Source organism: Mixophyes fleayi, chromosome 5, assembly GCF_038048845.1.
Source record: "Mixophyes fleayi isolate aMixFle1 chromosome 5, aMixFle1.hap1, whole genome shotgun sequence".
NCBI classification, from domain to species: Eukaryota; Metazoa; Chordata; class Amphibia; order Anura; family Limnodynastidae; genus Mixophyes; species Mixophyes fleayi.
The window spans coordinates 274,313,292-274,330,285 of NC_134406.1; the positions used below are offsets into that span (position 1 = coordinate 274,313,292).

General features: G+C 43.5%; 2 protein-coding genes across 2 annotated transcripts in view; both read left to right on the forward strand.

Annotated features, from left to right (window-relative positions):
• MYL3 (myosin light chain 3) overlaps window positions 1-2,459 on the forward strand; it is a 34,299-nt gene extending 31,840 nt beyond the window's left edge. The window contains exons 5-6 of the mRNA XM_075214435.1: window positions 1,453-1,485; window positions 2,282-2,459. Coding sequence (XP_075070536.1) covers window positions 1,453-1,481 — 29 coding nt within the window. The 3' untranslated portion in view covers window positions 1,482-1,485; window positions 2,282-2,459. The remainder of the gene's footprint in view (window positions 1-1,452; window positions 1,486-2,281) is intronic.
• A 5,061-nt stretch (window positions 2,460-7,520) lies between these two features.
• On the forward strand, window positions 7,521-14,428 carry LOC142159347 (uncharacterized). Its single transcript, XM_075214162.1, has 4 exons — window positions 7,521-7,561; window positions 7,692-7,755; window positions 9,154-9,387; window positions 13,001-14,428. The coding sequence occupies exons 3-4, from the start codon at window positions 9,165-9,167 to the stop codon at window positions 13,591-13,593; spliced, it is 816 nt and encodes a 271-aa protein (XP_075070263.1). The 5' UTR covers window positions 7,521-7,561; window positions 7,692-7,755; window positions 9,154-9,164; the 3' UTR covers window positions 13,594-14,428.
• The last annotated feature ends 2,566 nt before the right edge of the window (window positions 14,429-16,994 follow it).

Sequence of the window (16,994 nt, forward strand, 5' to 3'; positions counted from 1 at the left end):
GTGGTGCTATATATATAAATAAATGATGATGATTGAGTGATTCCAAATTATTTAACAAAACGGGAATTAAATCCTTTCTGGCTCCAAAAATGACCGATATATTTTCCATGGACCACAAAAATATTTTATGTTTAAATCTCCCACTTAGTGCTCTCTCTTGTTACTCACTCTTTCGCTAAAGATTTAGCAACTGGCAACAACTAAAGATTACCCGCTACTTGTTGCTACTTACGTCGGTAATAACTAGTTACAGTCAGATAATAGCTATAATATTTGCATTAGCCGCAAAGTAAAATTTATTTTCCAAAGTAAAAAGTTCAGGCTTGGAATGTGTTTAAGTCATCGGACGTTTGTCTGTTCCAACAACGTCATTAACAAAAAAGAGACTTTTCTCATTGCTGAAACCGAAAAAAATAAATAAAGAAATAAAGCATAAGATAAACGTTCAGAGATTGAAAACAAGTCCTAATGTTTGTAAAACTTGGACAATTTCAGACTTTTCATTACAAATATTGGCAGTAACATGAGCCGTGAGATTCCTGTCATCGGCCGCGCTGGCTGCAATCCTTGTTTACAACGTAGCGCAGTATTAAGCCAATGTTCTATCTGACAACATGCAGAGGAAAAAGATTAGTCATTTGTTACTGGTAGTGGCCCAAACGCAGGATTTTAGAGGAGTAAAAGGTTTGCTAGAATGGGAATTATTAGAGGCCAATGGCTGGATTTTCATGGCTGTTATCCCACCAGTTTGTTTTTGCCAAATGCCGTATCACATGGAATATTATGCAGACAACTATGTTATATAACAATCCTGCCGCAGTATAGTGTACAAACTCCATAGAACAAAACATACATGGTTTAAATTTAAGGAGGGGGGGGGGGTGTGCACCACCTGGTGGTCATTTTTGGTACTGCAGCTTTTGTTTGTTATTAAGATGTTTTTAACTACATGTAATTCCCTCTGTAAAATTGCTTGACATTTACGTACTGTCCTTTCATGCTGATAGATGGTTATGGAAGATGCAAAATGGAAAATGACAGTGATTTAATACTTTGCAGACTGGAATATATAATTCATTATATAACCTATGCATAAATAGAGGTTGTTCTTACAGGATATATTTTATAGATGCTCAGTAATTTGGACAGATTTTTGGTTTTGAAGCAATATTGTCAGTATATGTATGTGTCAGTTCTTACATCCTGAGCAGTTTAGACAGAAACATTCTGTGCAATATTCATATAGATTAAACCCATGACTGGAAAACAAAGGCCAATTTCCAATGCCCGACACTTGTGCACAGGGAGCTGAATAAATGACAGCATTACTGAGGTGGTGATGCAGAGGGGCTGGTATTAGTTCTGGGGTTGACCAGCTTCATGTAATAACTTACACTATACAGTAAGATGCTGCAGAACTGTGACATATGTTTCTTGTCTTTCCTCTTTCAGCCTTTGTGAAGCACATCATGGCGAGCTGAGCAGGTAAAGTTACAGCACGTCAGGGCAAAGCTTCTTTTATATGTTTGTGATGAAGTTGAGTCTGTTTACACATTTCACTTCTGGTTGTGCATTCAAAGATGGCTGCTATAAGAACAACGATAGTAACTTCGTGGCCCTTCACGTAATACAGGTAATGGGAGCAGGTCATATATATAGCCAAATATATTCTATGCCAGGTACTGCTTAAAATCAACAAAAACTGGTATTTGTCCTTCCCCGTTTTCACCCACAAAGGTATTTTCACCCTTTAACAAAGAGACCGCTTTATCTGGATACTTTTCTGAGATTGGTCTTCTCAATTGTGTTCTCATAAGGTTACTTTATAATGTCCACCCATTATTTATATAATTTATTGCAATTGTCATCTTTGCTTTCCACTGTGTCTGTCCTTCATGTCTGTAGGAAAATCCTGCTCATCATCCATCTAAACTAGATGTAAATCTGTTCTTCCTTCAATGAGTCCTTCTTGTGTTCTTTATTAATTTTTGCATTATTTTCGTCCTCCATGTTTGCCTCGTTCCTTCTTCTGTCTCTCTACAATTATCCTCTGCTGTGTCTTCATCTTTTCACAAGAGAGAACCACCCTCATATCAGTCTGTCTGTCTGTCTGTACATATGTTCCCACTTACTGCACACAACTGATTTAGAAATGAGATTCATAGTGGAAAGTACAGAGCAGTTAGTAACAAACTATTATCATCATCTCCTATAAACTTGTTTTCTTTTTCTCCAGTTGTTTATTTCTCCTGTTTAATTCTCGTTTGCTACATTGTTGCAGATTTGAACAGAACAAGTTACAGAATTCATCTTTGTCTCTAAATCGGACCCTCCAATCACAGAAGTGATAACTGCGATCCGCACATCATGTGTTTTGGGGCTGGGGGGCTTTCTGCTAACTCTGAATACCTCCATCAGTCACATTAGATTATTTACCAATGTTTAGGATACACACAACTTTGTACAAAGAAGATTAAATAAAACTCTGCAAACAGTCTGTTGTATTGCGTGTTTATGTTCTCATAATTTGTATTATTAACCTAAAAGATCAGTGTTTAAACAGGACGTGAACAATAGTCATTAAAACATCAATATATACAAATCAGAAGAAATGCAGGTCAGAGGACAGATGTTGTTTGGGATATCAAATGCTTATATGTAAGATGTTACAGACTGTATAGACTGTCACCATCACCATAATGTGCACAGCAGCACAGAGTAATTCAGGAGGCTAGTTGGCCGATTCTGTGGGTGGACAAGGCTGGGAGAAACAGGGGAGGTTTCGTGATGTGAGGAGGGGTGTGGAGAAGCCACAGACTGAAAGTTAGATGTTGAAATGAGCAGGATCCTCCTACAGCACCAATCACTGATGTTAGGCTCCCGTTAAGCCAAAAAAACTAAGGTGTCAATGGCAGTTTCATATAAATCAAAATGAACACAACCACAATGTTTATTTACCTCCTGGGCAGCGAAATTGAGTCACATACATATTAACAATCAGAAAAACACCCGGGATAATAAAAAAAGGAAACTGTATATGGTATTATAAAGGTTCAGGAACACGCCCCCACAACCCATGTGACCTATGACATCTGCTTCATTGTATAATCTCCCCTATTACATTGCAGATGTCTGATTGGCGCTGAGTGGTCACATGGTTCTACTCAGAGACTGTGTAACTATCCTGTTATATCACAGCTGATTTACATACTCATCCATATTGGTACAACGATACTGCCCTATATCTATAATCTAACTTGTAGGATAGGAGACAACCAGGAGCTGTAGATGGGATCACCTTATTACTGCTGCACCACAAGGATCTCTGTTGGTTCCTGACCTTGTCACTCCGTTCATTAATAAACTTGCAGATGATGTAAGATTCGCTGATGACTCTAAACTATGTTCAGTTAATAACACAGAGCAGGATAGTAAACTCCCTACACGAAGATTTACATAAAATGGAAAATTTGGCAACTAAATAACAGTTAAAATTTAATGCGGGTAAGTGTAGGATTGTGTGACTTGCGGTAATAACTACGCTCCTTACATATTAAATGAAATACAGCTGGGAAAATGGAGATGAAAATAGGACTTTGGAATAATAGTTAAGTGAAACTGAGAAGCAGCTCAGTTATATATAATGAGAGGTTAAGATACCCAGGTTAATGACCTAATTAATATACATAAATATATCCAAGGTCAATAAAAAGATCAGCGGCAGTACAGATCATTGTACCAGCGTTATGAGCTCCCGCAAGAGATATGGTTCCTGGTACCTGTATCTACCTCTCTCACTAATAGACAGTATAAGATGCAACAGAAGTTATGCTGTAATAATAGATGTAGGACCAACACTACATCAGGCGCAGAGTCCGCAATCCCTCATAGCTCATCTGCTGTCCCTACAGGGACGTCCACAGTAACAACGCACCCTCTGCTTCTATCCCTCTCTCCGTTCGCTCGTTTGACCAGTGTTCTCCTTCCTATTGTGTCTCATGTGTGAATACTTGGTAGCTTATTTGTACACTGAAATTTAAAGTTGATATTTGTGTGTTACATGAAAAAACAGTCAGTATTTAACTTACAGTCAAGTCCATAAATATTGGGACATTGACACAATTCTCATATTTTGGGCTCTATACAGCACCACACTGGATTTGAAATGAAACAAACAAGATGTGCTTTAACTGCAGACTTTCAGCTTTAAATTGATGGTATTTACATCCAAATCAGGTGACCAGTGTAGGAATTACAACAGTTTCTATATGTGCCTCCCAGTGGTGGTGTATAGAGCCCAAAATATGAGAATGTCCCAATATTTATGGACTTGACTGTATGTGCAAAATAATAAACTAATTCACACCTCTTGCATTGCAACATGGTTTTGTCCAGAAAACTTAAGTAAGAATACTTACCCAAATTCATGCCTTAATGAATCAGGCCCCTAGACCCGTACTCATCACCAGACTTATCTTTACATCCGCTCCTTGATGAATACGGACGTATGCCCGATGTACTGTGTTTAAAAAATGCAGAATAAGCCTGATTCAATAAGGAAAGTAAAGCAAATTAAAATGAGTACATTTAGACCTGGGCAAAACCATGTTGCATTGGAGGGGGAGGTAAATTTAAAATGTGAGGACAGGTTTATAGTTGGGGTAGGACATGTCCTAGATCAACTTTTAATTGTAAAAACAGCCAGTATGTAACTTGTATGCAAAATAATACACTCATTTGCATCCCTTGTATTGTAACATGGTTTTGCCACATGTCAAAGTTACTAATTATTTTGCTTTTCTTTCCTTATGGTATCAGGACCACTGTGTATAAGAACTAGAATTACAAGGGGAGATTCTCTGGGGGTGCTCTATAAAATGATTAAACTTACAGTGCACCCACGTTTTTAAAGCGCTGCTGAAAAATCCTAATTTACAAAGTATTGTTCTTGGTTGATTCTCCCTCCCCGAGCACACTGCCAGATGCATAGTTTGCAGCCGTCGTCATACAGAGAGCAGTGTCCTTTGCTGTTGATACAGCATGTTGTTTGTGGTTTCCGTGGCTGGCCGTGGTACACGTCGCTCCACAGCACCGAAACTCCAGTTTAGCTAGAAAAAAACTTTTGAAATAACAAGTTAGGAAGTTAAATTTAATGTCTGCTCTTTCATTTACATTTTTCTTTCTAGGCCTGCCATGTGTACTTAGCAATTTTGGGATTATATTACTCTTACATGCAGAGAGCAAAGGAATAAAAGCTGAGATTACCATCATAATTTGTAAATCGACTGTGTATTTAAGACAGATTTTTAAGGGAAGTCGGTTTTTCTTTCTCTACACAATATAATTACATGAGGACGAGGGTCCAGGAGGACTTAGGGTATTGTAATACTCTGGAAAACATCAAAGACAGAACCAGACTTTAAAATTAATAGAATAATGGGAAATACACAAAGGTAGATGCATCAAACCTTACAGAAAGGAAAAGTGGACATGTTGCCTAAAGCAGATTCTAGCTAATTCCTGTAGGACATTCTAGAAATCTGATTGGCTGCTACGGGCAACATCTCCACTTCTCCTTTTTAGAAGCTTTAGAAAATCTACCCCACGGAAGGAGAACAAAGGAAGCTTTTGTAATCCATTTACAGACAGGTATCTGGTGGTCGGGTAATGACAAGAAAAAAACTCTTGGACACTCTGGTCAAATGCTAAAAAAGACCTACATGCAACATAGATACTGAAACTCAAGAACTTAATTATTGCTAGTTTACATACATACATGAGCCAACCTCCAGTGTCTTTGTACATTATGGGCCTGAATCAGAGTGGAAAAACAAGTGTAAATGTAACTTGCGATTGAAAGAATTGCAGTTATGTGCGTATGTAAACCAGAGGTGAAGATACGCCCGGGTCTGAATGGGTTAAAGATGCGCCCGCTGGACAACAGACTCACCCCTTAGACACTTACATCCAACTTGCTAACATGTACAAAAAATACTTTTTATTTTATATGTTACAAACGCAATTGCTATGAAGCATCATTTAAACTTGAAGAACCAACTAATACAGCAGGAACAATTTCCCGACATGCGTACAATTTTTTATTTTTATCTTTGATACGACGCGTTCCGCAAATTCTACTCTATGGCCAAGTGACTACTAAATTCTCAATAAGTGTCTGAGAATCATTTGTTCTAATTACAAGCAGTTAGTTTGGCTGTTTCTCATCATCATCCATTTCTTACACTAGCCCCTGACCACCTGCAAATAAAACCTCTTTTTAAGCCGCATCTGCGACTATGTCTCAGTCTGAATCCATATGCAATTGCTCAAACACATCCTCACTGTATGTTGCCTAAATTAGAACACCCCTTCCCTACCTCGCCATGGCTCTTCAGTAAGGAGTTGTAAGGTGTGAATACCTGCTGTTGTGTATGTTAACTGAGCATGCACAGCGCAAGGAAAAGCGCTAAGATGCGCTATGCAAATGTGTGTGCGCCTCTCTCTGAATCAAGCCCTATATCTGATGTGTTTTCAGGAAGTCATTGGGAAAATGTAACCCCTGGTCTTAAGACATCTGGGAAGATTGTGAGTGAAAAGCTTTAGACTGGGGGACGGGAGATGAAATTAAGAAGAAATTTAACGACACTCAGAAGCTTCTATGTCCCTCAGGACCATCCACACAGTGTCACACACCAGGTTCTCAGGTTCTGTCACTTACCTCTTCTCTGTCTTTCCAAGTTGTCCCTGCGGTCCTCAGGCTCTGCTGGGTTCAGACCTCTGTGTAAGATGCTGTCCAGCCTGTCTCCACTCCAGAGATCCCTGCAGAAATAGAGTATGGGTGCGGCCATCTTGGATTCGGTCACATTATTCCTCTCAGCCAATCAGGTGATAACAGTCTCCATTCCAAGTTTCCCTCACGAGATCTCCTCAGTATGGAGATTACTGAGCGCCGCTGAAGGACAACAGTGATAGGCTCAGCAGCATTGATCAGCCCAATCAATAATGCTGCTGAGCTCTGTCAAGGGCCCCCAGGATGCCCGAGCCCCCTCTGCTCTAGCCCAGTTAGACCTCGGGTTTATCCGGCCCTGATCTTGCTACAGTCTTGCTATTTATCCAGCTCTGACAGTGCAGTCTGCATTCTGGCTCCAGTCCAGCAGTATGGCTCCATCCACTCTGGTTCCATTCCGGTTACGGCAATCCTCTTTCACCATTCCAGTTTCAGTCCGGTCCAGCATTCCAGTTACAGTCCGTTCCAGCATTCCGGTTCCAGTCTGGTCCATCATTCCAGTTAGAGTCCGGTCCAGCAATCCAGCTCCTGTTTGCTCTCCTCTGCTATTGTAATCACCATCTGCACAAGTCCATTCACTACATGCAGAGGGACATTATCAGACCACCCAGCTTTGTCCACGTTGTCACCAGTCCAGCTCCAGAGGCACAACCCGGTCTGTGTACAGCCAGATCAATGTTTCAGGAGCTTTCAATATATAAGCCGGACAAAAAAGTTGCTGTGTTCTATAAGAGAAGTGTGGCCATCAGCCTGAACGCAGTTAAAATCACGTGGGTGAGTGATTAGGTGTTTAGCCTATGGGCTGGTATATATTTGAACCAATAGGTAGAGAGAGGGGGGTGGTTTTGTTTTATATAGGTGTTGGTTGTCATCCATTTTCCCCTCTCTGTTTCCGGATTCCTAGCTGTGCAGTTGGATCCCTAGCTGTCAGCGGTGCGGTGGATTCAGGCCTTGGAGTGAACGTCGTGGTATCGTATTATCTCTGTGAATTGTCCTTGTCCTTTGTGTCTTGTCTGTGTTTTTGCCTGTGTTTTCCATCCTTCCTTTATTTCTTTTCCTTCCCCTTTTTCACTCCCTCCTTCCTCCTCTTTCTCCTTCCATTCTCCTCTCCCCCTCCTTCCCCCCCCCCCCCCTCCACACTCTCTCCGTTTTCCGTTTTCCGTTATTTCCCCCTTTTTCCTCTTACCTCCTTTTCTCTAGTGTTTCCTCCTGTCTGTAGGTTGCCTCCGTCCTTTTCCCATGTCTCGCCCCAGCCGCGTGCGCAGTGCCCCCTCCAGGTATCGCGAGGCGGGTCCTGACCCTGTCCCCCTCACTTCCTCCCCGTCTCTCCGTCCAGCGGGGGCCCCCTCCTCCGTTGCAGCTGCCTGTTCACGCAGGGGGTCCCGCAGCGCCTCTCCCCCCCCTCCTCCTCCAGAGCCTCCGTCAGCAGGGGAAGGCGCCAGAAGGCGGTGCAGCCTGGCGGGCTTATCCTGCTCCCTCCGGCGGAGCCCTTGTCTGTAGCGGAGGTAGAGCCTTTAGCGCCACCTCCGCTAAGGGGTTCCCTCACTATCTCCGGCCCCCCCCCTTCCCCCCCCCCCCTTCATTGGTCTCTAGTGGGGTTTTTAGAGGTTGGGAGTCCTCTCCCTCCCAGTTTCCTCGGGCAGCCCCCCTTCCCAGGCCTCCTGCCTGTTCTGGGCCTCCCTACAGAGGCTTGGGCCCCATCATCTGGGACCCCCCCATACCTGGGGTCCCCCTCCCTCCCCCCTCCCCCGCCCCTTCTGCCCATGTTTCATTTTCTTCCCCCCCTCCCCTTCCCTTGGCCCCCGTTAGCGGGGTCACCGGGCTGGGTTCACATGGTTCCTGGCAGGTGGAGATTCCGGTTCCTCCGTCTGGGGTAAGGCGACCGGCGGATCCTCTGGGTCCCGCCCCCCTTTTTTCCGGGTCTTCCATCCTTTCCCCGGGTTTGGGTTCCTTGGCCGGGGTGGGTTCCAGGGCCTGTCCCCCCCCCTCACAGCCTTTCCCCCTCCCCCTCTCCCCCCTCCCCCCCCTCCATTCAGACTTGGTTGCCCCTCCTCGGGTCCCGTGGGATTTGCCGTTCCCACCTGCGGGCGGTCCGTTTTTGTTCCCGTCAGGATCTGGGGAGGGTCCTCCTTACCCCATCCCCTCCGGGGTCTACAGGCACTATTACCCGGTGCCCCTAATACCCCTTAGGGGGGAAGCCCCTCGTCCTGGGCGTGACCCAGACGCTTCATTCAACAGACCCCCCCCCCCGGGATTCTTAGGGTTAGATAATGTGTCCTTAGGAGTCAATAGTTCTTTGTCGGCGGTAGACTCATCTATGGGGTTCCAAGCTAGACTGTCAGATTCTAACGTGCCTCTTGTTTCAGATTCACAAGCCATGGTTGGAGGGATGAAAGCTCAGACATTACAGGTGGTCGGTGCCGGGCCGGGAGCGGCAGAGATGCCGCTGGCCGCAGCAGATAGCCTGTCGCAAGCCGCTAGGACAGCAGCTGATCCGGCCGGACTGGAAGTTCAGCAGGCGGACGCCACAGAGGTCGGAGCAGTACCAGGTCCTTCCAGGCCGTCGGGATCCGGAACACAAGCAGAAGCTGTCGTCAGCGGTGAGTTGGCAGAAGTTATTATTCCACATGTACTTACACATAGCCCCCCATTGTCCTCCACGGACGAGGATTCTCCCTCTTCACCGGGGGAGGGTCCTCGTAAGCTTATTAAGTTACTTAATACACACTTTGGCAGGTCTGGATCCCAGGGTAGGAGACGGGGTGGGGCAGTCAAGTCTGTAGCGCCCCAAGCCCCGATGGTGCTTTGTGAGAATACGGCCCTCTTGGCAGGATTACGGCCCAGTATAAAGGACAGGATTAGGAAGGGTTGGTTCGTTAACATGTTCGAGATAACGAAAGCAGCTAAAAAAGGTCTAGATGCAGCTTGTGAAAGAGGGGGTATCGGCGAAGAAGCGTATAAAACCTTCTCCAATTGGGTGACCGGTTATTGTGCATTTGCGGCCTGCTATATCGAAACGAGGCCGGAGGCTCATGAAGATGTGTGGAAATATATGCACCTCATTAATGAGATGTTTGTTAATGACCGACCTGGAACCTGGCTTAAATATGATGAGTTATTTCGTGAGAGGGTGGACGGTCGCGTTAACATGCCACTGGGGGTAAAGGATGTCGAGATTTGGATGCAACTTAATCGGGCTAGTTTAGCGTTTGGTCCAGGGGCACAAGGGAATCGGTTTCCGCAAGGGGGGAGACGTAGTGCTCCCCAGTTTGTTAAGAACAGATGTTTCGCCTTTAACAATACGTCCTGTGGGCGGGGGGAATCGTGTAGGTATCGACACAGTTGTACGTATTGCCGCGGACCGCATTCTGCCAAAGAGTGTCCGAGGTGTGCCCCCGGTCTCGGCAGAGGCCGCGGCAGTGACGGAAATATGGGTTAAGGGCCCCTCTCCTATTCGTATAGATTATTTAGAACGATGGCTTAATTTATATCCTTATGCAGAACAGGCTTCTTTTCTTCGGGAGGGTTTTCGTTACGGGTTCCGGTTACCAATTAGGATAGCGGTCAAAGCAAGGGCGACGAGAAATTTAAAGTCAGCTTATATTTTTCCGGAGGTCCTGGAGGAAAAGATCCGCGGGGAAATTAGCCTAGGACGCATGGTCGGCCCTTTTACCTCACCCCCCTTATCAGATTTAGTCATTTCTCCAGTGGGGATTGTTCCAAAAAAAGTCCCGGGTAAATTCCGTCTAATTCAACATCTGTCGCACCCAGTGGGCGGGTCGGTTAACGATGCTATTGATCAAGATATAAGCTCGGTAGTTTATCAATCATTTGATGAGGCCTTATCGATGGTTAGATACTTTGGCGTGGGAGCTCTCATGGCGAAACTAGATATTGAATCCGCTTTTAGGTTACTTCCTCTTCACCCAGATTCCTTTAAATATATGGGGTTCCAAATTAAGGGAGGGTTTTACGTGGATAGATGTCTACCCATGGGTTGTTCTCTGTCATGTGCCTATTTCGAAGCTTTTAGTTCCTTTTTGCATTGGGCTATTCAGGCAGGGACAGGACAAGAGGGCATCGCTCACTATCTTGATGATTTTTTATTTGTGGGCCCGGCCGAGTCCTCAACGTGTAAAGATCTATTGTTCTCAGCACAGGCCCTGTTCTCAGTCATGGGTGTGCCAGTAGCACAGGACAAAACCGAAGGTCCACTTACATGTCTGGCCTTTTTGGGAATTGAGATAGACACAAGGGCGGGCTGCTGTAGGTTGCCAGCTGACAAAATCATGAAGCTGAAAGGATTGATAGATAATGCTTTGTCCTCCCCCTCTCTTAAATTGAAAGAAGTTCAGTCCCTGTTAGGGCTTTTTAACTTTGCTTGCAGGGTTATTCCAATGGGTAGGATTTTTTGTAGAAAACTACAGCTTTCTACGGCGGGTATGAACAGGCCGCATGCGTTGATCAGACTCAAAGAGGAGATTAGACAGGATTTGTTGATTTGGACATCTTTTCTTGGAAGATTTAATGGCATTAGAATCTGGCCTCCTCCCCCTATTTCCACCAGGGATTTAGAGTTGTTCACGGATGCTTCCGGGTCTAAAGGTTTTGGAGCATACTTTCAAGGCGAATGGTGCGCAGCTCCCTGGCCTCAGGAGTGGGTTGACAGCGATTTGATAAAAAATTTACTGGTATTGGAGTTATTCCCCATTATAGTGTCCCTGGAGTTGTGGGCTTCTCAGCTCAAAGGCCATAATGTTTCTTTTTGGTGCGATAATTTGGGAGTGGTCCAGGCAATTAATCGCCAGAGTGCATCTTCTAAACCAGCAGTGAATTTACTGCGGGTTTTGGTTCTTCGTTGCTTGGACTATGACATTAATTTTCGTGCTAAACATGTCCCGGGTATTGAAAATGGGATTGCTGACTCTCTTTCTCGCTTTGACTGGGTGCGGTTTAGATCGCTGGCCCCGAGAGCTAATCCTGTGGGTATAGATTGTCCATTTTATATTTGGCAGATGATCGGTCCGGATTAAGATTTTTGGCTGAAGCGGCCCTAGCTCCCTCTACGCTGAAGACTTACCGGTTGGCATGGCAACGCTGGGAGAATTATTTGGTAATTTCTGGTAGGCGATTGTTGGCCAATGGTTCAGACATAGAGGAGTTTATGTTGCGGTGTTATCAGGAAGGTTTTAGCAAGGCGTCTATGTCGTCCACATTAGCAGGAATATCTTTCATGTCTAGAGTTCAAGGGCTATCGGATCCTACGAAATCCTTTCTGGTTAAGAAAGCCCTTAAAGGATGGGCTAGGTTACACCCTGTTCCAAGGGATCACAGACGGCCCATTGACGCTCGTTTATTGGCACGTTTGATAGATGCACTGCCTGGGGTTTTGATAGATGCTTTCGAAGTTTCTCTCTTTAGTACTGCCTTTTCCATGGCCTTTCATGGGGCTTTGAGAGTAGGGGAACTAGTTGCTCAGTCAAAAAATCAATTAGGGTCAGCCATTTTAGCAGCTAATGTCATTAGAAATGTGGATTCTGTTCAAATTAGGATTGCCCGGTCTAAAACAGATCAATTGGGAGTCGGCCATTGGTTAACCCTTTCAAAGCAGGTCAATGATAGGATTTGTCCAGTCAGGTTATGTCATCAATTATCAGAATCACGCCCGCAGGCGGAAGTTTGGTTAGTTCATAAAGACAGTTCCCCACTGACCAAATTTCAGTTCCACTCCATTATGTCCAAGGTTCTACAGGACCTGGGCTTTCCCCCCTCTGAATTCGGAACACATTCTTTTCGTATTGGCGCAGCGACAGAGGCAGCAGCAGATGGGGCTTCTACTTTAGCTATACAGGCTCTAGGCAGATGGAAATCTAGCTGTTACAAGAGGTACATTAGACCTGATGTTTAACAATTGTTTTCTTCCCTTGTACGCAGTCTTCTTTTTCTTCGCTTTTCTTCCTCAGGTAGTAGACCCAGGGGCTAGCTGCTCGCCGCTTTTTGCGGGTGCGTGAAGGGCTTTTTCCCACCGGGTTTTCACCTTCACCTGGGTCGCTGCCTTTCCTTTCCGTTCTATTTAATGTTGGAAGTAAAATCACCCTTATGGTTAGTTTAGGGTCGTTTTCTTCCTGATTTTTGGTTAGTGTTTCATTAGTTTTCAGTTGTTTATGTATTTGTCCCATTTACATTTTGGTTATTAAGTTGTTGTTCTCGTAGGGGTTGATGCCAGAACAATATCGGTGTGGTTTTTCGGACATTCCTTTATCTTCTGGGCCGGGATGCATCAGTTTGCGGGTTGTTGTCCGTGGGTCCCGGCGAATTCGGATATCATTTGGATAGGTCATCGTGGTATGAGATGGAGGCAGTTCTTGTCGGTTTTATCCTGTGAGATTGCTGCTCGCGGAGTACCCGATATCCTTGTGGTTCACCTAGGCGGTAATGACATTGGTCAAATGAAATCACTTGAACTCATCATAAATATCCGTGATGACATTTTAACGGCCTCTGAGTATTGGCCGTCTATAAAGTTTTGTTGGTCCTACATTGTTCCCCGTAGGACATGGAGGTCGGATTTGCCTCCCACGGCTATTTCATCTGTGGTTCGTAAAGTGAATCAAGTGGCCAGTAAGATTTTTCGTCAGGCTGGAGGTTTTTCTATTTCCCATCCTTTGTTGAAAGCCGAATATATTCATTTATTTAGATTGGACGGGGTTCATCTTTCGGATTTGGGCATTATCTTTTTTATTGATAGGTTATTTTGGAAACTTAGGCCTATTTTTAGGGCTGTGGTTGGCGGGCTGCATTTATAGCATCTCTGCAGCGTGGGTGGGAGAGCAGTGCAGTTGGTAAGTTTGCATATGGTGCTTCGTTTATATGTCATAGGTCACTATCCCCCCTTTCGTATGGTGTTGTCATCACGTGTGTTGGGTCCAGTGAATGGGACTCCGGGCCAGTATGTTGATTATCTCTGGCGGTTTATATAGGGGGGTGTAGTCTTGCCGTTGGACATATATTTCGCACCGGCCAATAGATAAGGTAAATCCTGGGTTGGTGGTTCAAGGGCCTTACCTTTCCACCGTTATTGGTTTTGTGTTTGCCTTCTGCCCTGCTCTCGTCCGCCTTCAGCCCCTTTAGTTTAATATACCCATTTAATAAATATTAATAAATATATTTTAATTCCAACGTTATTCTGGTGTCCGTGTCGTTATTGGTTATAGGTATTATGGTAAACACTATGAGCTTCCTCACTGTGCATTTTAGAGAAGTGTGGCCATCAGCCTGAACGCAGTTAAAATCACGTGGGTGAGTGATTAGGTGTTTAGCCTATGGGCTGGTATATATTTGAACCAATAGGAGGAGAGAGGGGGGTGGTTTTGTTTTATATAGGTGTTGGTTGTCATCCATTTTCCCCTCTCTGTTTCCGGATTCCTCCCTCCCTCCCGGCTGTTTTTTAAATGGTTTTGTTTCTTCGGTGGGAGAGCAGTGCAGTTGGTAAGTTTGCATATGGTGCTTCGTTTATATGTCATAGGTCACTATCCCCCCTTTCGTATGGTGTTGTCATCACGTGTGTTGGGTCCAGTGAATGGGACTCCGGGCCAGTATGTTGATTATCTCTGGCGGTTTATATAGGGGGGTGTAGTCTTGCCGTTGGGCATATATTTCGCACCGGCCAATAGATAAGGTAAATCCTGGGTTGGTGGTTCAAGGGCCTTACCTTTCCACCGTTATTGGTTTTGTGTTTGCCTTCTGCCCTGCTCTCGTCCGCCTTCAGCCCCTTTAGTTTAATATACCCATTTAATAAATATTAATAAATATATTTTAATTCCAACGTTATTCTGGTGTCCGTGTCGTTATTGGTTATAGGTATTATGGTAAACACTATGAGCTTCCTCACTGTGCATTTTATTCATTTAGTCAATGCATAACATAAAGTTTAGATTTCATGTGTCTCAGTACAAGTCTGGTTACAGCACATGTTTGAGTTATATAAATTACATTATTCATTTTCCAACCAATCTCTCTAATGTGACAATAAAATTATCTGTTATACCCATAATGATTCTCTGTAGGAAGACCCGAGCTGGTAATATCAATCTTTCTTTGACAAAGCTAATTAATCTAGATATATAAACAAACGTCTGCAAGTTTTGCTGGTGAAATTGCAGAGCTGACATTGAACTGAGCCTGAGTATCACAGATAACTGGGTATAAGCGAGATGCTCAGCACAGATGTTCAGTACAATTACATTATGCAAACCCTAAAGTGAAAAAATGTGTTTGGAATTATTCCGTATTGATGATGTGACACATTGGGGCCCAGAGCACTTATTTTTCAAGTGGAGGATAGAGAGACTAATAGAATGCTGCCAGCGGAGTGAGAAATGAGCCCCACAGGAATTTCGACTATGGAAATACATTATAGTCGCTTAACAAAGCTTCTATCCTGACTGCAGTCAGCCAGGCTGATAAACAGACGTCAGTAGCATTGAATCCAGACGCATGGATCATTAGAAGTATCCCACTTGCTGCTTCCTAGCTGACACTGAAAACCTAAATTGCTGTCTTAATCTAGGTGATAATACTGCAGCATACTCTATTATTATTATTATTATTATTACTATTATTATTATTAATATTATTGTGACCTCTGGTATTGTCTGCTAATTTCTTAACAACAAGGTATGGTTTCAATATTTATGTAATAATGTGGTCCCTGCTGTAAATTATAATAATATTAGCGGTCACCAAGAAGTTCCATGTGATCTTATAAAAGCTCCTGTGAGAATAACTTGAATCATCTTGATTTAGAAATCAGCTACCGACACGGAGACCAATCAGACATAGATTCACAGGCCAGTTACAAGACACTTTCTGTTTTTATTCAATTGTTTTTTAATTCTTTAGCTTGAAGCAAAGAAAGGAAAAAAACATAACATACGTAATGCATAATACGATTTAACCGAGATAAAATGCTCTCTTCTCGGTACACATTCATTTCTTCTTGGTAATTAAAATAAGTCTTAAAAATATCAGGAGCTGATATGAGGCAATGGCTTGTGAAGGTTCATGAAAATTTTAATAGATTGTGGATCCACATCCTTTGCGTGTTTCGACCAAAAACAAGGTGTAACATCTGCAATAATCTCTTTCTGTATTTCAGTTGGCTGTTGTATAGCCGGAACGTGTTTGGTCTAACAAATTACTGGCCTGTTTAATGGACAAAAGTACATCTAAATTTATTCCATCAGTGTAATACAAAGTAGAACAGTCTGATTCTGCACAATAAAGGTATGATTTAGAGTATAGTACAATTTCGATGGCTGTAAGAGCAAAACCACAACCATACAATTGAAATGTCTGCCATGTCTTGCATGAACAACTATTACCCTGGCACCTACCACCCTAGGGGGACCAGAATGAGCCCCAAGACTATTCAGTATAGGGCTGGTTTGCCTTATGGTGGATGCGGTGCAGTTTTTGTGGGCCTGATTCTCCTGTGTAGACCATGCCGGCTAGCTGGTACCACATTATAGACCATGGCTGGCTGGTACCACATCATGGGGCATCCCAAGCTGCGGATTTCCCTGTTATAGCGTGATCTGTTCAATCTGATATAGTCTGGTGTTAGTTTCCGATTTTGCCGGGGGGGGGGGGGGGGGGGGCATGTTCATTGTGACCCTACTTTGGCCGCAGCACAGACTATAGTATTGATACTGGTTGCGTATTTTGGGTGGGGACATTTATTTATTTAAATCTTTCCTTTTTAACTAGTAAAGATATATGTTCTGGATCATCATAATCAGCACATTTACACCAGGACTTTGGGAGCCTCAACACATCGTGGTAATTAATATCAGTAAAAAAAACAAAAACCGTAATTAATTAGGCACAGAGGGTCAGGACTAATGAGATATATATTGTAAATAAATAATATAAAAATATGCAAAAATTAATTATAAATGATCAACATATCAGAACAGAGAGCTGTCATAAAAGGACCCCCACAATTAGCAGACCACGAAAAAAGAGAATAAATGACAGCGCTCTAGATCTAATGTAAAACGAGTGTGACATACACTAGTTGCACAACGCAAAAAATGGACACAAGCTGCAAAATATAAATCCCAATTTTTTGTGATGTGGTTTATATTTTGGTTTATATTTTCACAATTTATTCAATACAACAAGATCTGTATTGAGAGTAGAAATG